This window comes from Coptis chinensis, chromosome 4 (assembly GCF_015680905.1).
Source record: "Coptis chinensis isolate HL-2020 chromosome 4, ASM1568090v1, whole genome shotgun sequence".
NCBI lineage: Eukaryota > Viridiplantae > Streptophyta > Magnoliopsida > Ranunculales > Ranunculaceae > Coptis > Coptis chinensis.
Window position 1 is genome coordinate 37,550,191 of NC_141459.1, and position 26,408 is coordinate 37,576,598.

General features: G+C 36.6%; 6 protein-coding genes and 2 long non-coding RNA genes across 10 annotated transcripts; all 8 read right to left on the minus strand.

Annotated features, from left to right (window-relative positions):
- Window positions 1-141: 141 nt before the first annotated feature.
- LOC147503407 (cellulose synthase-like protein E6) lies at window positions 142-18,369 on the minus strand. The gene is made up of 6 exons (XM_086604825.1): window positions 18,240-18,369; window positions 2,019-2,150; window positions 1,710-1,922; window positions 1,326-1,554; window positions 252-466; window positions 142-159 (listed from the first exon to the last, which is right to left on the minus strand). The coding sequence occupies exons 1-6, from the start codon at window positions 18,363-18,365 to the stop codon at window positions 142-144; spliced, it is 933 nt and encodes a 310-aa protein (XP_086460951.1). The 5' UTR covers window positions 18,366-18,369.
- On the minus strand, window positions 2,712-4,104 carry LOC147503408 (uncharacterized). 2 transcript variants are annotated; one of them, XR_015220184.1, is made up of 3 exons: window positions 3,960-4,104; window positions 3,138-3,219; window positions 2,712-2,993 (listed from the first exon to the last, which is right to left on the minus strand). It is a non-coding gene; the product is annotated as an uncharacterized LOC147503408 (long non-coding RNA). The 2 variants fall into 2 exon arrangements; XR_015220185.1 differs by having other exon boundaries at window positions 3,138-3,237.
- On the minus strand, window positions 4,252-8,455 carry LOC147503409 (uncharacterized). 2 transcript variants are annotated; one of them, XR_015220187.1, is made up of 4 exons: window positions 8,326-8,455; window positions 8,143-8,230; window positions 5,200-5,369; window positions 4,252-4,324 (listed from the first exon to the last, which is right to left on the minus strand). XR_015220187.1 is itself a non-coding variant. In XM_086603961.1 (3 exons), exons 1-3 carry the CDS (start codon window positions 8,430-8,432, stop codon window positions 5,935-5,937), a joined length of 315 nt encoding a protein of 104 aa, XP_086460087.1. In that variant the 5' UTR covers window positions 8,433-8,449; the 3' UTR covers window positions 5,821-5,934. The 2 variants fall into 2 exon arrangements, 1 of the variants encoding a protein (XP_086460087.1); XM_086603961.1 differs by lacking the exons at window positions 4,252-4,324; window positions 5,200-5,369 and adding an exon at window positions 5,821-6,054 and having other exon boundaries at window positions 8,326-8,449.
- Window positions 9,538-10,325, minus strand: LOC147503410 (uncharacterized). The gene is made up of 3 exons (XM_086603694.1): window positions 10,065-10,325; window positions 9,891-9,992; window positions 9,538-9,777 (listed from the first exon to the last, which is right to left on the minus strand). The coding sequence occupies exons 1-3, from the start codon at window positions 10,065-10,067 to the stop codon at window positions 9,538-9,540; spliced, it is 345 nt and encodes a 114-aa protein (XP_086459820.1). The 5' UTR covers window positions 10,068-10,325.
- Window positions 10,343-18,012, minus strand: LOC147503411 (uncharacterized). The gene is made up of 4 exons (XR_015222012.1): window positions 17,842-18,012; window positions 17,707-17,763; window positions 10,518-10,811; window positions 10,343-10,366 (listed from the first exon to the last, which is right to left on the minus strand). It is a non-coding gene; the product is annotated as an uncharacterized LOC147503411 (long non-coding RNA).
- On the minus strand, window positions 10,829-14,665 carry LOC147503412 (uncharacterized). The gene is made up of 6 exons (XM_086603695.1): window positions 13,969-14,665; window positions 13,197-13,445; window positions 12,320-13,094; window positions 11,938-12,231; window positions 11,743-11,845; window positions 10,829-11,648 (listed from the first exon to the last, which is right to left on the minus strand). The coding sequence occupies exons 1-6, from the start codon at window positions 14,663-14,665 to the stop codon at window positions 11,055-11,057; spliced, it is 2,712 nt and encodes a 903-aa protein (XP_086459821.1). The 3' UTR covers window positions 10,829-11,054.
- A 62-nt stretch (window positions 18,370-18,431) lies between the features above and the next one.
- LOC147503413 (cellulose synthase-like protein E1) lies at window positions 18,432-19,715 on the minus strand. Its single transcript, XM_086608068.1, has 2 exons — window positions 19,368-19,715; window positions 18,432-19,084 (listed from the first exon to the last, which is right to left on the minus strand). The coding sequence occupies exons 1-2, from the start codon at window positions 19,713-19,715 to the stop codon at window positions 18,539-18,541; spliced, it is 894 nt and encodes a 297-aa protein (XP_086464194.1). The 3' UTR covers window positions 18,432-18,538.
- LOC147503414 (cellulose synthase-like protein E6) lies at window positions 19,576-24,235 on the minus strand. Its single transcript, XM_086608069.1, has 7 exons — window positions 23,815-24,235; window positions 22,407-22,722; window positions 21,083-21,223; window positions 20,857-20,988; window positions 20,553-20,765; window positions 20,161-20,385; window positions 19,576-19,715 (listed from the first exon to the last, which is right to left on the minus strand). Exons 1-6 carry the CDS (start codon window positions 24,093-24,095, stop codon window positions 20,239-20,241), a joined length of 1,230 nt encoding a protein of 409 aa, XP_086464195.1. The 5' UTR covers window positions 24,096-24,235; the 3' UTR covers window positions 19,576-19,715; window positions 20,161-20,238.
- Between the last annotated feature and the right edge of the window lie 2,173 nt (window positions 24,236-26,408).

Sequence of the window (26,408 nt, forward strand, 5' to 3'; positions counted from 1 at the left end):
TCATTGGTAAAACTACTCTTTTTACATTTATGAACGGTCTTACTATCCGTCATTTTGAAATCAAGAAATCTGCCAACTATGAATTTCTTCATGCCAGCATCTTCACTCTTGTATTTCTTTTCCAACGAATTCCAAAGTTCCTTAGCAGTCTTGAACACACTATACATATTGTATAATGAGTCAGCCAACCCACTAAAGACATAATTTCTACACAAGAAATTAGCATGAAACCAAGCATCTTTGGCCAAAACCTTTTCCTTGTCAGTTTCATCAGGGCTTACATCGGGAGCTTTATCCCATAGAAACCTTGCCAAGTTAAGGGTGGTCAGATAGAAGAGCATCTTCTGTTGCCAGCGCTTGAAATCAGTTCCATTGAACTTTTCAGGCTTCTCCCCATGAGGAACAGAATGGGAAAAAGCAAGAAGAAAACGAATGCTTGATGAGTAACTGGTGGTGTTGCCATATTCTGAAATACAACTACACTTTGTTATTCCTTTAAACCAAAAAAGAAAAGAAAACATAAACAAATTATGTTCAGTAAAGAAGAAGAAGAAAAAAAAAATATGTCTTAAGTTGTTAGGAATATATAACTTAATTGTACTTACTCTTTACCAATTACCAAACTATACAAACCTTTTGTCTTGTAAGTGTCTTGTACATCTTAATTAAATTCGAGCCTAGTGTAGATACAATATGTCCTTAAGACAGATTTTCCCCCTCACGGTGCTTGAAAGTTGATGGGAAATTGTCCCCCAAGATAGAACGGATTTTCTTTTATAGAAAGCTAGCACTTCAATTCTATAGAATCAGCGAACACAACATAGTATTTGACTAAGAACAGATGGAGAAGAGAAAGATCAGAACTCTGTGTGATCTGGTGTGTCTTTCTCTCCAAATTCATCCACTATTTATAGGTGAGTGGTGCCTCTTCGAAACAACACAATGACTCTTAGGAAAAAGTAAACAACTCTTTGAAAAGTCACATGTTCGAAAAGACACACCATTTCGGCATAAAACACTGTTTCGAACCAGTGCCTATTTCTAAATGTCATACTTTTTTCGGCATAATGCACTGTTTCGAACTAGTGCATCCTTTTGAAAAGGTTTTTCTCACTTTCATCTCAAGTGAGGTAACTTGAGAGACAAATTACTCGTTCATATCTCAATGCATTTATGCAAAGCAACTCCATTTTTCTAACAATTATCACATCCTCAACAGGACAGCCATACTTTAATCCCATCTGTATAAAGTTTTACTAAGTCAAAAGAAAGTATCATTCTACTGAGTGCGAGCCTAATTATGATATATAGACAGATATACTTACCTCTTTCCCCATTCAAATTCTTCTCGGAGGTGCAATCTGCAAGGATCTTTGTCTGCTCTTCTAGTTCAGTTATACTTTCTTGTACTCTGTTGTCAATACTTTTCACAAATTCAAATTTATATTCCTTGCTGTACTTCCTCCCGCAGAGTCTCTCTCCTGTGAAACCACCCCGTGTCCCAGTGCCAATATAGGGTGGCCCTCCAAAACCATCTAGACCTGGAAACTCCATCTTTTAAATAATAAATAAAACAATAATAGTTCAGAGACGCACCAAAAACAAATCCATCTTTTAAAAAAATTATATAAAAAAATAGTTCGTAGACAGAAAATAAGAAAAAAAAATTGATAAAAATTCAATGTATGAAAGCTCTTCATGGTACTTACTTCCTGAATTACAGTTAAAACACCACCAGAGATATCATTTTGGGTCAGATTGTTGAAGCAGTGAGGATATTGTACGAAAGCAAACTCATGGCCTTGTTTTTCATCCATGAAGAAACACACTGCATCTCTCACCGATTCAGAGTTGTTGGATGACATGTCACAGTCAACGTTCAGAATAATTGTCCCATTACTTATCTTTGATGACACCCTTATCTAAATAAAAATGTTATCAAATGTGAACTTCTAAGCATGTATGTTATCCATGAATTGTAACTACAAATGGTGTATTGATTCTAAAGCTTATATTACCAACGCATTCATTGCTCCAGCTTTAAAGTTATGAGGGTGGCTGGGTCTATTCTCTCGTGCCATGTAAACCAACGTTGGCAAAGGAACTCCATCTATATCAACGGCAGAAGGATTTCTTCTGTCAATTAGTACCTAAAGGAATAAAATAACATTTACGCGTATGCTAAGGAAGTATGTTCATATCCACCGTGAAGCTGCGATTGGAATCACTATACCAAAATAGGATATCCTTAACGGTTTCTAGCCGTTACTAAAAATATTTGTAACGGTTTTTATGCGTAACTGTTTGGGCGTTATTAATGTGTTAATTTAATTAGTTACGGTTTTTAACCGTTACACATTATTTATAGTAACGGTTATTTAGCGTAACTAAAATTAATTACTAACGGTTTTTTGCCAACACGTGTGTTACTTATTTCCAACAATATTAACGGTTTCCTTTAGATTCTAACGGTTATAAAATGTAAGTTCCTTTAGCTATTAGTAACGGTTTGTATAAATTGGTAACATTTGTTAAGCGTAGAATATGTGTTACTGATTGAAGCATTTACTAACGGTTTTTGCACCCATTGCTAACGCTTTTACTTCCACGTAAGTGTTACTTAATGAAGAGATTAGTAACGGTTTTTTGCCGTTACTAAACAATTTTGTATTTAAAAAAAATTATTTTGGCCCTGCCACCCATTTACCACATTTACCTGCATAACATGTCTCCCTTTTATTTTTAATGAATTCCACAAAAGTTATCAATAAACATAAAACCTCACAAGTACATCTGATCAAATACTAATTTTCATTACTACAAATCACAACTAAAAAGTCATACATAATGAATGAGTATGCGGATTTTGAAATTTACAACTTATCTGTAGACTTATCCAAAACTTTATTGATTGACCTACCTTCAGTACTTCATTATGGTCACAGTTAACAAAACCTCGTGACAGAATTTGCTGCAAAGAATGCCGGTAACACCTAGTAACCACGGTAACAATAAGGAATCAACTCCCAAGTACAGAAGACCAAAATGATAAGAGAATATAAGTTCTAGATCATACATTCACACCAAAATGATATCATATTGATATCATATGCAAAAAAACACAAGTGCAAACTCACCTTTAACACACCCATGACATTAGCTAAAGAAGACTTCATCTCATTCATTTCCTCCTTCAACTCATGTGTAGTCTGTGGAGATCTTTAAGTGCACAAGATACTTACGAACATAGCGGAAAAAAAATAAAAAAGTAGTGAAGAAGAATTACTTAAAAGATGAATTTGACGACATATATGTACAGTATACTACTAAAAATGACTTTTGCCCAGTTGGCAAAGTACGAGTACCACATGCCAGGATTCAACACCTAACAGCATCATCAAACAAGTTATCTAGCAATGTAACGAAAGAAATAGCTTGATGGAAGGCAAGGAAAAAAAAAAGGATTTTGCACTTGAACTCATCTTGCCTAACTAGGGATTTACTAACTACTCACCTTTTCTAAGGTATTAGAGGCAAGATTGAGTAGAAGTGCTGAAGTAATTTACAATAATAAGTTTACACTGATTTGGAAAATGAAACACCAAATAGAAAGGATTGGTGCGAGAAGAGGAGTAAAATCTATATGTCAATGTTTCACATATTTTGCTTGCATGAGACGTTTAGATACCAAAAAAAACAAGTAGAGTTATAATACATCACACCAGTTCATTACTACTAATACAGGCATTCCCTCTAAACTCCCTAGTTTCTACACATATTTTTTGGTCGCTAAACCCAAATTCTCCCCTCGTAACCATTTGTTATTGTTCATATCCGCCACTGCACCATGCTATTGTCCTATCTCCAACTCAAATTCAACATTCTAAAATCTAAAGTACTGATACATGTTCAATTCCATAAAATTAAGAAAACACTTTGATCAAATAAGCATTGCTCACCTGGATTTTCAGAGTGCATCAGATTCAGCAGAAGCTTCTTTCTTATAACTTACACAACCAACACACGCCACACCACCAACACCACACCTACACCACCAGCACACACCTCGTATTGTTCAATTCCATAATATGATTGAACTGTTTCTCTGTATAAGAATGGTTCACCTAATTGTAAGTTGCATGTGAAGTTAATTACTACGACTGATCAAGCTACAAAAATTACAAAATTGAAGTGCAAATTTCAATTCATAAAAGAAAAATCATTTATACACAAATATCTACCTTTATCGAGAAAGCACCACAAACTACGAAGCATTCCACAATAACCAAAACCGCAATCAATAAAAGGAACTAGTGTTCATAACCTGCAAAGATTACAAACAACCTCATTAAAAACAGACAATAACCAGTAAAAGGACGGCCATCAATAGCTTGTCGTTGGTACATATAAAATAATCAAAATGAAGAGATTGTGAGTAAATCGTTTTGATTGATGCTTGGATAGTGGATAACCAAAAGCATGTACTCGAATCACGGCAACTAAGCATATGCTGACTTTACTAGTGAGAAAATACAAAGATAATAGATAAAAGACCCTAGCTACAACAAATCAGACATGTTACTGGTCTCTCATCCAATCCACAGCTTGCTGATTTTTTTTTAGTAAAATTTCTCCCTTACAATGAAAGTTATTGGTGCCCTGTAAAGTAGCCCTGAAGACAATTTCTCTCCAAGAGCTTCAACAAGGCAACTCTGTAATCCTCATTTTTCTATTCAAACTGAGAAGAGTTTTCATTATATTTTAATATTTTGGATTACAGGTTAAGTAGCTTGTTAGGTTAACTATTAGAGTCAACATATTGAGTGGATTGGGCAGGTGTCTCATCTCAAATCAACCATGACACCTACTATCTCAAGGGAGGACTAAGAATGGTTTTGGAAGTGAAGCAACACATTACACCATTTTAAGGACGTCATCTCAGCATATCTAGTAAATTTATTCACAATCATTCAAGCTAAGTTGTCAGGGGAGAGGGGAGGTGCAAGGCGTTAGGTTTCTTGACTAACGCTTTAATACCCGCCTTAGAAGCGCCTCTGACAACATAGCATTCAAGGTGAATAACTTATATCTGTTAATAGTGCAACCACAATTCAATCAATGAGAAGAATATGAAAAACATGTGAGTAGAGAATAAACTCCATAATAACTATTAATGAGCCACTACCATAAAGTACTCACAATTTCAGAGTAACTTGGATCATAAAGATCCTCATCATGTGCCCAGTCCTCCAAGCTAAGCTCTGGACATGAACGAGTACCATTAGAAAAAAGCCATTGACCTTTCTCAACTTTTCTACAATTAGGGCATTGCATCACTCCCTTTACATTGAAGGCTGAACCGATGCAATCTGTAAAAAATAGTATAAAAATACAGATAATGTTAATACAGGAGAGCACAATCATCACATGCAGAGATATTAATCTTTTTTATAAGTTGACACGTGATAACCTTGAGATGAAACATTAGAATTTACAAACACCGGAGAGTAAAGCCGTACCAATACATTGACATGCATATATCCATTATCCCTTCTCAACTCTAAGCCACAAGATTGTAACTTCTAACACGTACTAAAATTTTCTAAAATTTTCACTTACAGAAATTAGGGCACTATTCAGAATTTTCACTTACAGAAATTAGGGCACTATTCAGAATTACCTCAATTGTAACCTCCTATGCCCCAATTGCCATGAACCCTTTTTGGCTTTTGAAACCGCAGCACCACCATCAAATGGTTCTAGTTCATCTGCACCTTGGCCTTCCTCTCGCCAGCCGGCGAAATCAAATCAAAGATACTTCAAATAAGAACATACCATCTGCAGGGTTCACTGGCCATGATTCATTTAATCAGACAAACCAATGGGGTCCATTCTCGAAGACAACTGGTACTGGAAACGTTATTGCTTCTCCGTCTACTGCTGCTCAAGAACCAACTGCCATGATGGATCAGTAGTCCACATTGCTTCAAATCTAAAAGGCTTCTTATTTTTCTTCTTTTGGACAATGAGTTGTAGTAGCAGAGGTTTTGTGATCTGAAAAGGAATTAGGAAAATGTATATTTTTTGCTTCAGGAAAGATTGTTCTCCATGCAGCATTGACGAGAACACAATCTAATCTTTTGAACACATGGTTCCGTTCTTCTTGGCCATTACACCATGTAAAGATTGTTCCCGCAAAACCAATATCCATGAACCATCTCATGAAACGTTTGAATGTGATATCGGTTTGCTGGTCGAATCCCCCATTTTCCTTCTGAGATGAGAATAGAATTAAAATCTCCAATGCACGTCCATGTTCATCATTTCTGGGTTTCAACTCCTCCAACATTGACCATTGCAATTTTTGTAAAGCGTTTTTTGTACTCACATACACACCAGTAAAATACCAAGAACCATTAACATTATCATCTACAATAGCATGCAAAATCCAATTATCATAAAAGAGAACATCCAAGTTCAAACCTGCCTCCCATAACACCCGAGTCCACGACCTTCCAACAAAGAGGCCTGACAAAAAAAAAATTATAGCAAACACTATATCATTAATTAGATTGACTGATTTATCCCAATTTGGTAGAGTTTCACACATAAATACAATCTTCGGCCTATTCTCTTTGATTTTTCTTTAACCACACTAACCATCGAGGGTTGCCCCATTCCACAACAATTCCATCCCACCACCACCATTTACCAGTTTTATATTGACTATATTTACAACTCTCAAATACAAAGAACACCCAATAAGAAATCGAGAAGAGAAGCTTTGATTACGCAAAAACTCATCAATTGAAAGGCGAAAACAAATGCTTTTAGCAAACCCCAAACACTTGCACCACAAACAAAGAAAAAGGCAACACCTTTGCCAAGATCGAGACACTTCAATAAAAATAAATCCCGACTCAACCCGAGAGAAGACTACCCGACTTTAGAGAAACACAACCACTTCGGTTATTTGTCATGTCCTTATAGGGTGACGAGTGGGTAGTCTTATAATACCCGTAGTATGAGGTGTAGTATTTAACTAAGAGAGTAGGTGAGTTGTGACAGAGCAATGGATGTTAGCAATGGAGTTGTGACAGACCAACTGACATGATGGATCAGTAGTCCACATGCTGAAGAACAGATAACGACAAAAACAAAGGAGACGGTGGGTGCTGAGAAACAGATAACCAGAGAAATTCCAGAGGAAGGCTGTTGAGAATGCTGACAAACCCGATGGCTAAGACACATGGTGAAAGAGATTTAAGAGAATACCGCGTTACGTGTAAAAACGGAGATTGGAAAGATATGGTGTTGAAAGATGCCAAATGCCAAAGATGATCCGACACCTTCTTCCTAATGATTCTATCATGAGGTAGACGGTTACGACATATTGCTAAAGCAACTAACGTAAAAGTGTGACTAATGCTTGCGGTGTTAAAATTAGGGCACTATTCAGAATTTTAAGTTTCCTCACATTATAAATACACACTAACACACACATTGGAGACCAGAGAAATGGGTACTGAAGCTTCGAGAGCACTTAAAGCAATTGTGACGATGTGTAATCATCTTTGATGTTTACCACGAAGTTTCAAGGCAAGTGGAGAGCAAATCGAGTGCATCCGAGTTCAATTAAACCCAACATACTAGAATAGAGTAGAAGCGACAACGGGATGTACTAAAGTTTGTTTCCATATGGATCGGAAACGAAGATGCACTAAATTTTTGTTTAAATAATCAACCATGACACCAAAATTCAGCACACAAACACACCCAAGATGATGAACAAGGCAAAGCACAAGACAGGCAACAAAATTTCCAGGAGCTCTCTAAATCAAAGACAGTATAGACATTCACACTAGAATTTCAGAGTAATCAGACAAACAAACAATCTATCAATCTACCTTCAGAGAGAGAAAGGTTTAAGGGGAGCTGAAATTGGAACAAGGGAGAAAGAAGACAGACGGGTACAAACAGAGGGACACATAAGTTATAACCCCCTCCCCCCACGCCAATGTATCGTCAATGGATGAAGGTAAAAAAATACAGATGGAGGGACAAAGAAAAAAAAGTCTTTCACACCTCGATAAAAAAGAAACGGTAAAGTTGTGCATGCAAATATATTAGACAAGTGAATACCTGTGGGTCAACTATCCAACCATGATATAACGGAATGTCAAGAAGATCAAATATAGCACATTCTCGCGTAAACTCAAAATCATCCATCCTGCAAATAAAACCAAAATCCTCATTTCAATCCAAAAACCAATAATCACACCCAAACAAAACTTATCAAAACCTATAATAAACATAAACACCTACTTTCTAAACTGAACATTCACATCAATCCCAGTCGCAAGCCGATCAAGTAGATTCAAAGCATCTGATATATTTTGCCTCTGATTCTCAACATGTGTACAATCAGGCATGGAATATAGCAACAAAATCAAGTAATGCTAACGCAATCTATATACCAGTGAAACAAGAAGAGTGTAAGTGACAACCGTCTTAACTAAGCTAGGCACAGGCATCTTTTACATTATTCGACAAGCTACAGAAACACCAACAAGAGAAACTAAACTAAGTTACAACATGTTAAGCAAAGACTAGTACACACCTTTAGTTCGAGAATCCCAACGCGTTCAATTGGAAAACAGTCCAAGGCTCCACCATCCTCCCTCCTCCTTTATCCGGGCTTGGGACCGCAATGCAAACCAATTATATTAATTTGCAAAGGAGTTAAAATGGGTTAGGACTTTCTTCAACCTGCTAAGCAAACAAGCATACATACACCTGCAATCAAATTTAATAAATAGATATAGTATGCGAACATATTAAAGTAAATAATCATCCATACCAAAAAAAAGACCATAAGTTTGTCAAGTCACTATGACATCCATATTAAACAAAAACAAACGGCATTCAAAACATAAAGAAACCAAACCATACTAAAAAATCCCAAGTTCGGAAAGTTTGCATATCCCAAACAACTTATTAAGAAAAACTGCATCCTTGACTCGAGCCAAATTAAAGGACCTCCAAAGACTAAAGCCATCCAAAAATCTAACTCCATCTTGGGGCCCATCAGTAAACAAGAGCATCACCAACCAAGACTTCCTCTATGTAGACTTTTTTTTTCACTGCGAGAACTTTTCGCCATTGCAATCTCCAAATTTGTCTCTGTCATGACATACCCCTTAGCAACCACTACACCATCCCTATCTAATAAGGATGCATTTGGTGAAGAACCAAGCGTCCCAGAAGGAGGATTCAAATTTGCAAACATATTCATCAAGTTTTGTTGAGTCGAGGACGAAAATCGCGTGGAACCGACTTCAGTTTACGGTGTTAGGCCGCCGCGGTTGTTGAGTAGTTGATGTTCCATTGTTTTTAACAGCCTTAAGTACATCCTGACACAATTTATAGTAACAATTAGTCATACATAATGAAATTGTATGCAAGAAAGCACAAGTGCAAACTGCAAACTCACCTTTAACACGCCTATGACATTAGATAAGGAAGACTTCATCTCATTCATTTCCCCTTCAACTTCGAACCGGATGAAGAGCTTGCTTGCTGCAATAATGCCTTGGCAATACCTGTACGTTGCAATTGCTTCTTAGACTTGTTGGAGCTGATTCCACGAGTTCTACTCCCTTTGTCAGGCCCAAAGACTTCAGACAACTCATCATTATCGAAGTCTACTTCCATTACACTACCCTCACTACCCGCACTTGCTTCTTTTCTTCTTTTACTAGAAGCATCCACTTGTTCCTATATGAGTAATACATGCATAAATTATGAGAATGGTATGCAAGTATGCAACATAGTTTATATACAATACCAACACACAAGTAAGTTCAAGCTTCAATGTTATTAGAACTTACATAATGGGTTTGAGCGCTCGCTAATATAGTTCCATCACGACGCTCATGTCCTTTTTTCCAACTATCTACCCGTCCATGTTTTCTACTAGGATCTTCTTTATCCTACAAAAAAAATCCTTAATAGTTGTTAGCATAAGGTGATAAGAAAACGTTAGTACAAGAATAGACACCTACCATTTTATCCAATTTATGGGCATATGTGCCCCGCCCATTAGTATGTCGATATATATTCCTTTTGGCATTCTCAGCATTCTTTGCGTTTCTAGCTCTCACTTCAGCGGTACTTTCATTTCTAACAAACGCAGCCCAATGATTTGGATCCTTGCCATCTGGGCATGCTGCAATAGCTTCTTCCACGCTCCTGCACTTACGCAAAATCTCTTTCCTAAAGGCATACTTTGATGATCTGAACTTTTGGGAAAAGTCCTTTTCAACTTCTCGCGTCGCTGCTTGGGAACATTAGGCTCAAATTCTTCCTACATGAACAAAGTGATGTTTGTTCATTTCATATTAAGTAAATTTCCACACATAGAGCTGGACAACATGTAGATATAGGATTGGAAAAACATACTAATTATCAAAAATAATGGATGCTATAATTGAAATTAAAGTACATGTAAACCATACCATTAATTTGTTCCAGACATTATCCTTGAAGCTTCCATCTACTTTTCTCCAATCTTTGTAATGAATTGGAATACGAGCTCGAACATAAACTCCAACCTGGGTATTCCATTTGGCATGGTTAGGACCCACAGCTGACACCATCCCCATTGAACTCTATAGGTAACTTGGTAATCGTTGGTTCCGAAGGCTGAGATGTATGTGAATCGGAAGTTAAATTATGAGATGGAAGTGGGACTGAACTCGAAGGCTGGGAAGCAGTATGTTGTGATTGACCTGATGACATTATTAAATAGCCTAATATGACAAAAAAATTGTTAGAACAGAGAGGTAAAACTAGGATACCACAAAAAAAAAATGACAAAGTTCAAAAGTATACATTTATAAAGACCACTCTTGATAATAAAAAAACATAACTCTCACCTAATTGCACAAACAAACTTCAAAATAGAAAAAAGTAGAAAATGAGAAGTTCGCATGCAACTAAGAATCTTAAAAATATCTAAGAATCTTAAAAATATGATAATACAACTATTACAATCAGGTTAGACTTTGCATCAAAGGCTGCAAATTAGGTTGGTCCTCAAGAATAGATTGGAAGTCGGTTGGTGCATCTAGTTCATCAACTCGACTTGTCAATCGCCTAGGTGAATTTATCACTACCCACCAATTAGGATTTCTCAAATCCTTTGAGTAAAATACTTGACTAGCCTCGGAAGCAAGAATCGTCGGCTCATCAATATACTGATCAACACTCTTTAGCCTATTGAGATTAACCATCACCAAATTAGAATCTGGACAAAGTTTACAACCATTGGTCTTGTCCTCCACCTTCACCCAATTGCAGTAAAAGACAACATGCTGGAAGGTCGTATAGTCCAGCTCTATTATTTGTTCTATAACCCCATACCACTTAGTCGATGCATCAATGGGATTTTTGTCCTTCCTACTTGATGTAAATGTAGTGATTGCATTCATGCAAACACCACTGTCTTGTGTGGCAACTGTTTCATCATGCGACCTAGTAGAGAACACAAAACCATTAACACGATACTTTTTATACATTTTAGCTTTGAACAATGGTCCTTGGACAAATCGCCATAAGTCACAATTTGTGTCTTTTTCAGCCAACAACTGTGAAGTGAAAAAAAAAACGACAATTAGAAAGTTAAAAGTACAAATTGTAATATCCTAGTACACTAAATACATGAATATAAGAAAACAATACCTTGTCATATAACCACACAATGAACTCAGTCTGCATCTCCACTTCTGTCTTTGCTATCCCTTTTCTTCTACCACGGGCACTTGCTTGCAAGGCACGATACTCACTACAATTTGTTTATGCAATTTGACATGACTATTTATTACGACTTTCTAGACTAGTAATTTCAAGTCAAATGTGTCAAAAAAGAAATCAAACCTATAATGTTCATCAAGCTTTTCGACGTCTAGTCGAAAAAGAACCCATCTACGGATTTGTATCCATTGTTCCTTGCCTAGGGTCACAGTTTTACCCTCAAGTATAGGCCCCTCATCACAATACTCTCCATCTTCATCTAGAAACACCTCACGAGTAGCTTTGTGATTTCCATCCCGTGAATTTGGCATGTACTCCATAGCATACCTAACAGATTCAGAAACAATATAGGACTCCGCAATGGAGCCTTCAACATAGCGTTTATTGCTCGGAATATTTTTACACTCCTTCATTGCCCTATTAAAATAAACAAATCCAAAATTGTACTTAGTAGTTTTGATGATAATTGCCGTTAAATATGAAATAAAGGTAAAATTGTACATACCGTTCAAATGGAAACATCCATCTAGGATACACGGGTCCACAAATCAGCCCTTCATCAGCCAAATGCACCAAGAGGTGGATGCTGATATCAAAAAAAGCGGTTGGAAAATACTTTTCCAGCACACACAATGCCTCTGCTACCATGTATTTGGCAACTTGGATTTCTTTTCGGATTAAGACTTTCGAACATAGGAGATTAAAGAATAAGCTAATATGGTGAATAGCTCTACGCAAATCACGGTGTTTTGGAAAAGCGTGTTGAAGCAAAACTGGAAGCAAGTAACACATAATCACGTGATAGTCGTGTGATTTCATTGTAAGCAAACCAGGAGGACTCAAAGTGACAACATTTTTTAAATTCGACGAAAAACCTGAAGGAAGCTTCAAGTTCTTCAAAATTGTGCAAAAGTCAAGTTTCTCATCTTTATTCAAGACAAATGGAGCCTTTGGTTTAACAGATCTCCCTGTGATTAGGTCTGTTTGCATCCACTGACCACTATGAATCCCCATTTTCTTCAAATCCTCTCGCGCTTGTACTGTATCTTTTGTTTTCTCTTTCTTGTCAAGAATCGCATTTATTATGTGTTCTGCCACATTCTTCTCATCGTGCATCACATCAATAACATGTCGAATCTTATGTTTCGGCCAATATTCCAGTTCAAAGAGAATAGACCTCTTATACCATGCTTCAGTAACTTCATAATCTTCATCATCTTCATCATCCCCAATAGCAACCACATCCACATCATCTACACTCCGTTTGACACCTTTTAATACTTTACCAGGTACATAATGGACAGGACTTAGCATTTTCTCAATTACTTCTCCCTTTAACCTTGGTGGAGGGGTTTAACTCTTTTGTCTTAAGTCCTAAGTACTTGCCCTGCCTAAATGGGTGATCGATTTAAGAAACATCCGGTAATTTGTATAAACGATCTTCCTTGCATTCCCAAGATGTATAGACGGAGTTTCATCACCACAAATAGGACAAGCTTTGTAACCATGTGTTACACAGCCTGATAAGTTACCATACGCAGGTAAATCATGAATCCCCACATCAACATAGCCCCCAAAGTAAAGTGCTCTCTTTTTGTACATGTCATAAGTGCCACCCCTTCTTTCCATAACTGTTGTAACTCATCAACTAGTGGTTGAAGAAATACATCAATGTTTTGACTTCGGTGCCTTCGCCCCGTATTAATAATGACATCATATGGAACTCAGATTTCATGCACAAAGACGGAGGGAGATTATAAGGAACTATGTAAACAGGCCCAACAAGCGTAACCCGATTGGATTGAACTCCACGTGGATTGAATCCATCGGTTGCAATCCCAAGCCAAACATTACGCCCTTCCTTAGCAAAGTCCGCCAATCATCTTTACATGTCTTCCACTCGAAGTGAATCGATTGGGTGTCGCATATAATTCCAAGAAGGTGTCGCTCTATCGTGCCATGTCATTTCCGCGCGCTATCCATGGTATTGTGTACAACCTCTTTAGTCTTGGAATCAAAGGAAAATGTCTCAATACTTTTTCTCGCCTCTTTTTTTCTTTCTTTCTTCCCATTTTCCCTCCTTCACTTTGTATCTAGGTGTTTCACATTGAGGACATACCGTTAAGTCAGCTTCAGTCTTCCAATATAACATACAGTTGTTTTCGCATGCATCTATACACTTGGCTTTCATTCCCAAATCTTTTAACATTGCCTTCATCACAGGATACTTTAAAGGCAACGTGTTTCCTTCTAGCAACCATTTTCTTAACATGGACAAGAGCGCGGTCACACTGTTTCCTGACCAATTATATTGCTTCTTCAAGTTTTGTAGGTCCACCACTGCAGAGAGAGTTGTTATAGGAGCCTCGCATGAAGGGTATAATTTTTCTTCTGCTTTTTGTTTATATTCATTATACCTCTTACCCAAATCTGGTTCAAGAACATATGGTGGTTCCAAATCTCCACCCTCACTTTCATCGCCTCCATTCAAATCACCTGTTAGCCCTTCATGCATGCCATAAGCAACGTCAACAAGATTCCCCATTCTGAGTCCTTCAGCCTCATCGTTTTCTTCTACATCTTGATCTACCATTCGATCCTTATATGGGTTCTCACCATGTAAAACCCATACACGGTATGTTGATTCTATACCATGCAAAATCAAATGTTTTCTCACTATATCAAATGGAAACCTTTTCCTATTTCGGCACTTATTACAAGGGCAAGGACACGTGGTCGATGTAGGATCCTTGTCACTAGCAAATTGAATAAAATCAGACACCCATTGCTTGTATACAATCCCAAATCTGTCAATTTCATTCATCCAATCCTTTGGAATTGGTTGAGACATACTGCAAAATAACTCCTTACACTACACCGTTTAGAATAAAATAAAATCTACGCAAAATAGTTTACAGGCAAAAGGATGGAAGTGACTTCGAGCTTGCAATATGACAAATATGACATATACAGACACAACTATTTACTTAACTTCATTATACCAAATCAGGGAGTTCCTTCAATATGCAAGTCTAGTATAGGTAATAGCAGAGTATCATTTTTTTTCGGTAGAAATATCGGCAAAGTATCAAATCACTAAGGTAAGTATACTCAATATTTCAATCCAGTCACCATAACAAATTTGACAAGGAAACACTAAAGAAAAATACAAACACTTTCGAGTTCATTTGGTGACAATGGCGACAAGATATTTGTCCAAATAATGACATGTAAGAAAAGATCTCTCAAAGTCAGTTTTAACACCATCAATTAGTTTACTTACCACAATCATTTTACTTGAAAAAAAACCATAGAGATAAAACAACGATAATAACATGTAAACAGATAATAACCACAAAGATGCATTTCCACAAACAATCCAGAGACTCAAAAGAAGAGTTCAAATAGCATAGTATTCATATATTGAATAGTACTAATAGAGCATACCCATTACATGCCTGATTAAACCAACAAACTGAAACAGAGAACTAACAACACCCAAAAACAATTATTTTTTATGCCTGATTGTTATGTAATTTTATGTTTTTCTTGGTTACAAAATTATTTAATGAGTTTCTAATGGGCTTTGAATTTTATATTGTATATTTCCAATCGTTTTTGGATGTGTTTTAAGGGGTTGCATTTTTGTGGCAAGTATGATGTGGGCTTTGGGCTCATGGCATGTTAGGGATTTCTTACGTTTTAATGTGATAGTTCTGTTTTTTTTTTATACGTAAACAAGTTTGAACAATCTTATACAGTTAAAACAGATAAGTGTCCTTTTCATTGCACATCATGATATGGTTCCAATTTCAAAAGAGAGATCAATATTCCTTTGTATAATTGTATCTAATCATTCTTTCATGGGTTAATTAGACTAAACCCCCCATTTTATATACATGTTTAGACTAAACCCCCCATTTTATGATTTCTTAGACATAAACCCCTGTTCTGGTTTCTCCCCATCACACCAACGTCAATATTTTACTTAATACCCTAACTACCCTTCCCCAACTTGAAATAAATCTAGCAACATTCGTTCTGTTTCACACTCCCCTTTCTTTATAAATCTATCAATACATACCAACCAAACGCAAGTCCTTAATGCATAGCAACATAAAACCATCTACCACACCGAAGCAAGAACCAAAGCAGATACATCATTCTAGATGGTGAGAAAATACAGATTCATTCCAAAATATGGTGCTATTTCACTGTGTAGTTGGCAAAAGAAAAGGATCAAATGCCTCCATAATCATTTCGCCTTTCAACTAAGATACATTAGTTTGCTAATTAATAGATTTTAAAAGTTTAGATTAATAACCAGATGCATAAGGATTTTGGTCCTGAAACTACACATGCACTTTACTTTTCAACCGAAAACAACTATCTAAACACCTAAATGACAGTTATACTGTCCAAAAAGCAAGGCTAGCTGCTTAATTATCAATCTAAGCAACTAGAAACAACCCACAAATTAGGAGTTCACACTAAGTTCAAAAGATAGTGGGTAATGCCAAGTTCGCAGAAAATAAACTAGGATAGAGTTCAAATTCATGCATGGGAGAAGCACCCTTAGGATCAGGAGATATATATCCCGAGCAGCCAATAGCCTTTAAAGAGACCAGTGCGCCTGACGAGTGGAAGACCCATAGCCCCTGGAGTTTCTAAGTTCCACATACTGCCTATCACCCTGCTGAGCTATCTCGAGCTCACCGGAGAAATGATTGGTCATGGATTGTGAAACCTGACCCAGACCAAAGTCACGTGGCATTTCCTGGGAACTACCACCAACTTCATTACCCTTAAAGCTCCACGAGTTGCTCGTGAAATTGGTCACTGCAGCACTGTGAATTGCTGTAGATTGAGCCGTGGATGTCCCTTCACCATTCACCAAATTATTGACAACAAGATTGGATGTGTGGTTTCGGGGTCCCCATGGGAAAAAAACATTTTCCGAGAATTAGGAGTTCAAAGTAAATCCAGTTGAACTTCACATTCTAGAATAAGCTAACTGTATAAAAAAAAAATTGCTTTTCTTTTGCAAAATCAGTTGCCAAGCGTGAGTGTTTGCTAACTAAAAAACAATTTTGATATTCTTCTAAACCAAATGTGTCTATTCTCGTAACCAATTTCGGTTGTCGAAGATGAACTAATTCATGACCATCGAAGGAACATGACATCTACAATAACCGACTCAGACAGTAATAATGCTCTCACTAGGATACTGTTTAGTGTTTAACTAGTGACTCTACTAACATATTACAAAAATCAGCCAAGAGAATGCATGAATAATGTTAGACAAATCCCGAGTACAATCCACAATTAAATTGCCCAAGAGAATGCATGAATTGAAAACCAAGTAACAAACATCAAACAATATTGAATGTCAAGTATCTATCACCATTATAAAGAATCTACGAAGATTGCTTTAAAGTACTTTTGACCTGGAATTGAAGGTGGTGATGATCTTGGCAGTTGATAAGAACAAAAATATGCAGATTCTTCCTTGAGTTCTTGAAGCTCTTTAACCTCTGCACTTTCTAAATGGTAAGAGACTATTTTATTTTCCAATCTCATGAACAAACTTGAGGATCAACCACAATGAGGTAAGGAGGACTTGAAGAAGGCTCGAATGCGAAGCCTTGAACAATAAAATAGTGAGGTGGTCGAGCATCTACTACGGGGAGAATTGGAGGGAGTTTTGGTCTTTTATGACCGGATTGCAGATCTTTGTAGTGAACATTAAATTCAGAGGAAAGGTTTTGACACAGGAGCAAACCATTGGAGGAATTCAATACTGTAACCCAAAAATCATCCCTTTGCAAATAAAAACAAGAAGACTAAAAGATAGAGAGCACAGCACGCACAAATGAAAATAAAAAATCGCACCTTTTGCAGCAACTAAATCGAACTTGGACACAAACCGAGCAAATCCAATTAATCCAACTGAAGAAAGAGAGAGAGAGAAGTTAATTACCAAACCCTACGTAATTGAAAGGAGGAGGAAGGGGAAGGCATACTTACAAGCGGCGGCAGCAAACAACTTAAGAACGAAACAGATTTGAGAGAGATTGAAAGAAATTTGAGAGATATAAAGATGGTTTGTTTCCATAGGTGTGATACGTGAAACTCAGAGAGCGCAAGTTTTTAGAAGTTTCCCTCTATTTTCCAAATTTCTAATTTTTTTTTGTGTGTTTTTTTAATGTTCACGGTTTGGTAGCGAATAAATTTCGTAAGAAAATTAAAACAAAACGTTAGAAATTAATTCAATTTTAATGGAAAATCATTGTAACATTTTTTTATAATTGCTCACGGTATTAAAGTGAGAGGAACTCTCTTACGCTTAAAAAATGTTACTAATGAAAAAAAATGAACGTTACTAATATCCTGTTTTGGTGTAGTGAATATGTATGGTCTGGTACCTGAAGAATTGTTTGATGGTCGCGTGGAGATGAAACTGAGTCCCATTCAGAGAATCCTGTGTGTTTTATTCGAATATCTTCCGGAATTTGACCCAACTTAGATGCTGTTTCAATTGGATGCTCCATCTCCTCGTACAATTTCTATAATATCCAAAGGAAAAATGTATGCAAATGCAAAAAGGAAATAAAAAATAGTACAACACAGTAACACACTATATATATCATAATTTCACTTTCAAGAATTGAACACATCCAAATTTTACATCTTCCCTGTATAATTGAATAAGTTGAATGCAATTTTAGTACAGGGTTAAAAAACATGCTAATAGGGATAAAATAATTGATTTAACTGTGACAGAGGTTGGCATGCGGCCATTGTCTTTGCGAAAGAATAGTCCTTCGTGTAGAGGTAGATTGATAATAACCGCTATCCCAGTTAGAAGTATTTGCAAGAACATTGATTCCAAAACTTTGATTTCTACATTGACAACGATTCTGTGAAGTCCCCCAACTAAGCAAAAAAGGTTGAGCAGTGCAAGTGTTGCTAGGATTATGAACATGGGAGATGAGTTTCCAAACTCTATGACCTCTTTCTCGTACCGTTGTGACACATCTTCTTCAGAAACTTTCGCAGTGATCACAAATGCTGCATTTGAAAACCCAAACAACTTCAACAAGGTTTCAATGAAGCCAAAGAGATAGGAAGTTGTTCTTTTATACATCCACATCCTTTGGTCGTTCCACCAGCCCTGGAGTGTACAACCAGCCCAAAGGGATTCGCCTAAGGCATATGCGGTCTCGGTTATGATCAAGTATGCAAATGGCAAAAACCATGGACTTGAAATCTGATTGAAGAGTATAGTTTGATTAGTATGTTAACCTTAACGCAACAATCAATATTTAGAACTTTAATTACAAAGAACATTAAGAAAGACAAGCTTTCTGTCCTGAGAATTGGTTTATCAGAAACACCTTTTTTAAGTAGAAAACCAAAAACTGTATTTTAGAGGGCATATAGATGCAACTCGTCCACTCTTTTGATTTTATTAGACATGCGCACTTGTGTGTAAGTATGTACATTGAAAAGAGTATGCTTCACAAACACATGAAAAACGGAAAGAGGCTCACCATTGGAAATAGAGAGATACCCTTGAGGAGATAAAGTGGTGGAACAACGTTGTAATATAACGTTGCTAAGCAGTTAGGTGCCCATAAGCCGTAGACACAGTATGCGAGCTGGTGTCCAAGTTTGATCCTTCCTAGCCCACATGAGAAGGGACCAAATTTAGATAATAATAGTTGAAAGTTACCTTCAGCCCATCGCTTGTGTTGCACAAGTGTCTGAGCTAATGTGGCGGGAGCAACACCCAAGAATCCTTTCCTCGTTGGATTGCAATATATGGACTTCCATCCACGACAATGAATCGATAGCCCAGTTATAACATCCTCTACTGGACAACCATACTTTAAGCCCATCTGTAAATATTAAACGAGGTCATGAAAAAGTCTTACAAGTATACATATTTAAGGGTGGAATTTGAGCTGAGGGCTCGGAGCTCGGCTTGGGGTTGGCTCGTTTAAGCTCGGCTCGAGCTCGCTCATTTACTATATGAGCCGAGCTTGAGCTCAAATAAAAGCTCGTGTAATAAATGAGTTTGATGAAGCTCGGCTCGTTTAGTTCAAATAGCATATTTATAGTGTAAAATAACCGAGGGCTCGGAGCTCGGCTTGGGCTTGGCTCGTTTAAGCTCGGCTCGAGCTCACTCGTTTAACTATATGAGCCGAGCTTGAGCTCAATTTAAAACTCGTGTAATTAGCGAGCCGAGCTTGAGCATTGTAAAGCTCGGCTTGTTTAGCTCGAATTCCACCCTTATACACATGTGTGTGCTTATGCGCGAAATGTAGAGAGAGATATACTGACCTCCTTTCCCCATTGAGTACCCTTCTCAAAGGTGCAATCAGCTAGGATCTTTGTTGTCTCTTCTAGTTCAGTCATACTTTATTGTACTTTGTCTTCAATAATTTCCCTGTAGTCAAATTTATATTCCTTACTATATTTTCTCCCACAGAGAGTCTCTCTATTGTGAAAGCACCCAGTGCCTATATAGAGTGGCCCACCATAACCATCTGTACCAGGAAGATCCACCTTTGTAACGACAGAGAAGTCCAAGCCACAATCAGTAGGCCAGTTGATGTATAAAGAAGGCAAAAAAAAATAGGGTTCCAAAAAAATATTGATGAATAAAGAAGGAAATATGTTATAAAATTAATTATGAAATCCCACATTTCAAACATTGTATCTGCCGTACTTACTTCGCAGATGACAGTTAGTGAACCGCCATATATATCGTTCTTAGTGATGTTGATAAAGCACTGAGGAAACTGTACGAAAGCAATCTCATGCCCTTTCCGTTCATCCATGAAGAAACATAGTGAATCTCTCACGGTGTCAGAATTGTTGGAATACATGTCACAGTCGACGTTGAGAATAATTTTCTCATTGCTTATCTTTGATGACACCCTTATCTACACAATGACAATATTACCAGTGAGCTTAGTTAGGATGATTGTTTAAAGAATTATCATTACTGCAATGTTTGATGCTAAGCAATATTACCAATGCGTTCATAGCTCCAGCTTTGAAGTTATGAGGGTGATTTGGTCTCTTCTCTCGTGCCAAGTAAACCAGCGTCGGCATTGAACCTCCCTCACTATCAACCGCAGAAGGATTTCTTCTGTCAATTAGTACCTAAAGGGACAATGGTATTGCAAACATTAAGTAAAGATGTTCATCTGCACTGTGAACTTAGCTGCGCCTGCGCGCTATGAATATGGTTTGGTACCTGAAGAATCGTTTGATGGTCACGTGGAGATGAAACTGAATCCCATTCAGAAAATCCTTTATGTTTTATTCGAATGTCTTCTGGAATTCGACCCAACTTAGACGCTGTTTCAATTCTATACTCCATTTCCTCGTACAATTTCTACTATATCGAAAGGAAAACAGTTATGCATCTGGTAAGAAACTAAGTAGTACAACACTACGACATGCTAAAGTTGTCAAAGTATTGGTAAGAAAGCTATAAAAATGAATTTGTCTACACATACTGAAGAGCTGTGTGCATGTCCACATCACCATGTCATCCATTTGATCTGTTTTAAGTCTGACTCTTAACACAAGAGCTTCTCATGGGAGAGGTTGAAGTATGAATCCCACTAAGTGTTGTTTGAGATTTCTTTCTTGTGTAATTGTGTGATGGGCCTTTGGGCCAGGTGAGTTTCAGGTTTCAGGCTAGTGACAAGGGAGCACCTATGATAGGTGGACCAAAGAGCGGAAGCAAGTCTTCATGGACAAGGTGGAGGTGGGCAGCGGGCTAGGTTCCCTTCGGGGTTGATGAGCCTTCGGACAATTAATGTAAGGGGGTGTTTGGATCCTACTTATTTATTGCCAAAAAGTGTTTATTAGTGAAAAAATATTTTTTGAAAAAATAAATGTGTTTGGTCTCTATTTAAGAAAAAAATAGTTTTTCATCCAAAAAACACTTTTTGGTCCCAAAAATTTGTTTTATGATAATTAGGTAAAACTTGTTTTTCAAGTTAAAAAACTATTTTTCTTTGAAGGAAACATTTTAGGTGCTCAAGGCAAATGAACTCTCCGGATGTTTTAGACTTTAGTGATTTATGCCACGATATGCCAAAATATATCGAGAAACATAGTGAAATCTTATTTGATAAAATAGCTTTTAAGAAAAATCACACCCAAACGTGTTTATTGAAAAACTGTTTTTAGAATAAATATTTTTTCAAAAAAATACTTTTTAAGAAAAAATGATTTTTTGAAAAAATGAGAACCAAACACCCACTAACTAAGCCTTTGGGCTAGTGTCCCTCCGTAAAAAAAAAAAAAAAAAAAAAGTATGACTCTTCTGTTTCTATGTTACTAAAATACCTAACAGGAGGTGAGAATGGACACTGCTACAAAAATTTGAATAAATTTGTCCTTGGTTACCGTAATGCAGAGTCTAGTTCTGTTTCTATGTTACTAAAATACCTCTCAGGAGGTGAGAATGCACAATGCTACAAAAATTTGAACAAATTTGTCCTTGTAATGCAGAGTCTAGGTCTCTAGGACCATATATATGATAATAACAATAACAATAAACGGACCTTGATGGATGACAAAGCTTTACTATCAACAAGAAGAGGATCACCCTTTGTAGAGAAATAAGCAGCTGGCGACCTCGGTTCTATGTTAAAGTTCTTGCAGAAAGGTATCCAATGCTTGGCAAAATGAGAGGCCTCAAGGAGAGCATAGAAGGTCAAATCTGACCCACCGTCGTCTGATAGATACACACTTAACTTCTCAGATGGATAATTGTACGCCATAACCGATAAGACGGTGTTAATCACCATCATAGGTGGCTCTATTGTTGCGTCCGCAGTACATACAAATATGTCAACCCCAGGCAACTTGTCCTCAAATCTGCTTCATTAGACATAGAAGTACTTGTTCAAATTGCCATTATCCTTTTTTATGTTTTTCATTTTTTTTTTTATTCCAATAGGATTATTCTAACATACTAATAATAATAAATTCTGTAAAATCGTCTTTCTAACATTGAAGAGCATTGTGGTTTCCCGTCACCCCTAAAATATCAGGATTTGCTCATTTGCTTTGTCCTGTAACGTGGAGCATCCAGTAAGTTTTTAGTCAACAAAGGCGGTTTAAAGAAATCCCAGAGCATCATTTCTTTTTAAAAAAAAAAAAAAAAAAAAAGGCGGTTTAAAGGCCTTGGCCTACCACTCTACCATATATATAGTTTGAAGAGATCCGAAATACAGCAGAATTGGAGAATCTAACATCTATATAGACATATAGTCCAGGGACGTAAATTCATAGGGGCATCTCCAATGAAGAGTGTAAAGCGTATAATGTGTAAAATTTACACTCCTACTTTGAAAAAACTCTTTCCAATGGAGGGTGTAAACCGTATACAACAGCTATTAGTTGTTAAAATTTGGTGAAAATTCCTCCCAGATTATTAGTTAATAAGAAACACGGACGTAGCTTTAAATGTCGTGGGTGGGTTTTTAAAATTCGGACATCACTTCAACAGACGTGGGTACTTAAAATATTTCATTTGCGACGGCCCATGACCGTCGCTACTCTTGTTTCCAGATTTCTAGAATACGGACGTGAGTTAAAGTGACGTGCGTTCTCCTTTTAAAATTTTCTTTTGCAAACTTGCGACGGTTAACGTCTGTCGTTTTACTCTTTATTTCCACACCACCATTGGAAGAGCCATGTGGTGTATATTTATTACTTTAGAAATAAGAGTGTAAAATCCTAGTGGCGCCTATATAGAGCCTATGTGGAGGTGTAGATTTACACACTCCATTAGAGATGCTCTAAATAGTCTTATTATTATCTCATCTTGCTACGTCCCATGGTATGCCTTATCTAAACTAAACTAGAGCAAAAAAAGAGCACATTAAACTGTTGGAAATCACGAATCAAAACTTTGCCTTGATTAACTGGTTATGTAATAAATAGACTTGAAAAAAATAGAGTTACCTGTTAGAGAGTCTGTCTTTGAAGGTATAACGGCACACGCTGTTCCAACGAATGGATTGAGTCACTACCCAATAAAGACCGAACCACAGTTCTGCCAGAAATAAGAATATCCAAGCCCATCTTTGTTCTACTTCCACTGGTGTATAAGTTATTCTATAAACCCATACCATGATGATACCTACGAACCTGGACAAGGAAAACAATCTGTATACGTTTTGACCTTTTGCTTGTTTCGTCTCAAAGAGAGGAAGATATCCTTCTCCCTCACCCGTACTTTCCATCTCTCTCTCTCTTAAACATTTATGTGGTACTGCAGTGGTGCAGCAAATATATATAGCTAGACACAGCGTACACTATCAATGGTGTTGTTCAGTATTATTTTCTTTGACACTTCTTGTGGTATTCCAAACCCGAAGGCATGACGTCCTTAATGAGGGATGAGTACTATAAAAGTCTAAGAGTTGCCAATGTCTACATCCATTTTTTGGACAATAGCAAAATGATTATTAGCTAAAACCAAAAAAAATCAAACAATGATTGCATATGGCAGACTAACACCCACTTCTATGCACCGACGACTGCACCAAGAAATGATTTTGTGATACACGCGATTAATTTCAGCCCTCCGCTAATAATAAGATAAAGCGATAAATAAATAAATAAATAAATAAATATATATAAGAGTAAGTTCCGTTTACAACACTTTTTATAAAACGTTTTATACAATACCTTTTGAAAATATGAATTAAGCCTTGATTCCTTGTAGATATGATCTCCACACCATGGAGATCATCTCCACAAAAATTCAGCTCATTTGAAAACTCCTAACCATGAGAAAAATTGTTCTCAACCTATGAATTTTTATCAACGGTCTAGAAATATCGATTTTGTAACTTTTTTTTTGGCAAACTTAGAAATGTTCAAAGGACCCAATTTTTTGTGGAGATTATATCCATGGTGAGAACATCTTATCTACAAAAAATTAGCCTTTAAAACATCTTGAAGGGTCCGGTGGGGGGTATTGTATAAAACGTTGTATAAAAAGTGTTGTAAACGGAACCTGCCCCCATATATATATCAAGAAATTGGTTCCAAGGCCCAATTATGGGGAAAATGAAGTCTACAGGACACGGTTTTTTGTGAGTAACTCACAAGAACAAATTTTGCGGAAAAGTAACTTAGGAACCCACTATTTCAAAATTAGTAACCATCAAGGACAAAATAAGTTGGCCCTGCCTTTTTACATTTTTTAAAATGCCAGTTATACCCTTCTGTGAAAATAACCCTGAAGGACAAATGACCTGGATTTAAAATAAATATTTTTCGATTTTACCCTTTCGTTTTTTTTCTATGAAACAATGAGTGCTTCATACATTACATTGGTGTATGAACAATGATTGTTCATATCCAAATAGGTGAATGTACCTTATATAATATATTGATGTATGAACATTGAATGTTCATACCCAAATTAAAGGACTATGAACATTGAATGTTGACTATGAACATTCAATGTTCATACCCAAAGACTATGAACATTGAATGTTCATACCAAAAGGACCAACGATTATGAACATCGAATATTTATACCCAAAGGACTATGAATATTGAATGTTCATACCCAAGGACTATGAACATTGAATGTTTATATCCAAGGACTATGAACATCAAATGTTCATACCCAATCAATATTCATACCCAATCAATGTTCATACCTACCAATTGAAAAAAATTTAAAAGTAGTCATGAACAATGATTGTTCATGTTTGATGTATGAACAGTGATTTTACATACTTCCAAATAGGTATGAACAATTCATGTTCATAACTGGATCAATGTTCATACCAATTAGATCATTATTCATAGCTTCAATAGGTATGAACACTCATTATTTATAGCTAATATTTATAATTAGGGGTATGAACAATGAGTGTTCACACCTGCTTAAAGGTATGAACAATGATTGTTCATACTAAATACACCAGGTCGTTTAGTCTGGGCCGGGCCGGGCCGTTAATTATTTCGCGTCAGGGGTATATTTGACATTTCCTCTACCCGATCCTTTTTTTATTTCGCGTCAAGGGTATACTTGACCTTTCATCTACCCGGTCTTTGTGAGTTACGAAAAAAAAAGGTGTCCTTGAGAGTTACGTTTTCGACAGTTTTGTTCCTTGAGACTCATTTCCTGTATATATATATATATATATATATATATATATATATATATATATATATATATATAAGCTTGTAGGCCCGTGCATACGCACCAGCTCTTTTGAAAATATTTTGATTTTTTTAATAAAATTAGGACTACTGTTTTAGTTGCTAACCGTTTTAATTTTCTAATAAATTGGTTTAATTAAGTTTTAAAAATCCGTTTTTTTTTTTTTTTCATTGGGAGAGAGATCATGTTTTAATAGGAGAATAATTTCTGTTTTAATTAGATATGCTAGATTTTACCTTTTCAATAGGGGAGGAATTCCCATTTTAATATGATAATGATTCCCGCTTTAATTAGAAGTGCTAGAATTTGTTTTAATAGGAGAAAAATTCCCGTTATAATAGGAGAAGAATTCCCGTTTTAATAGGAGATG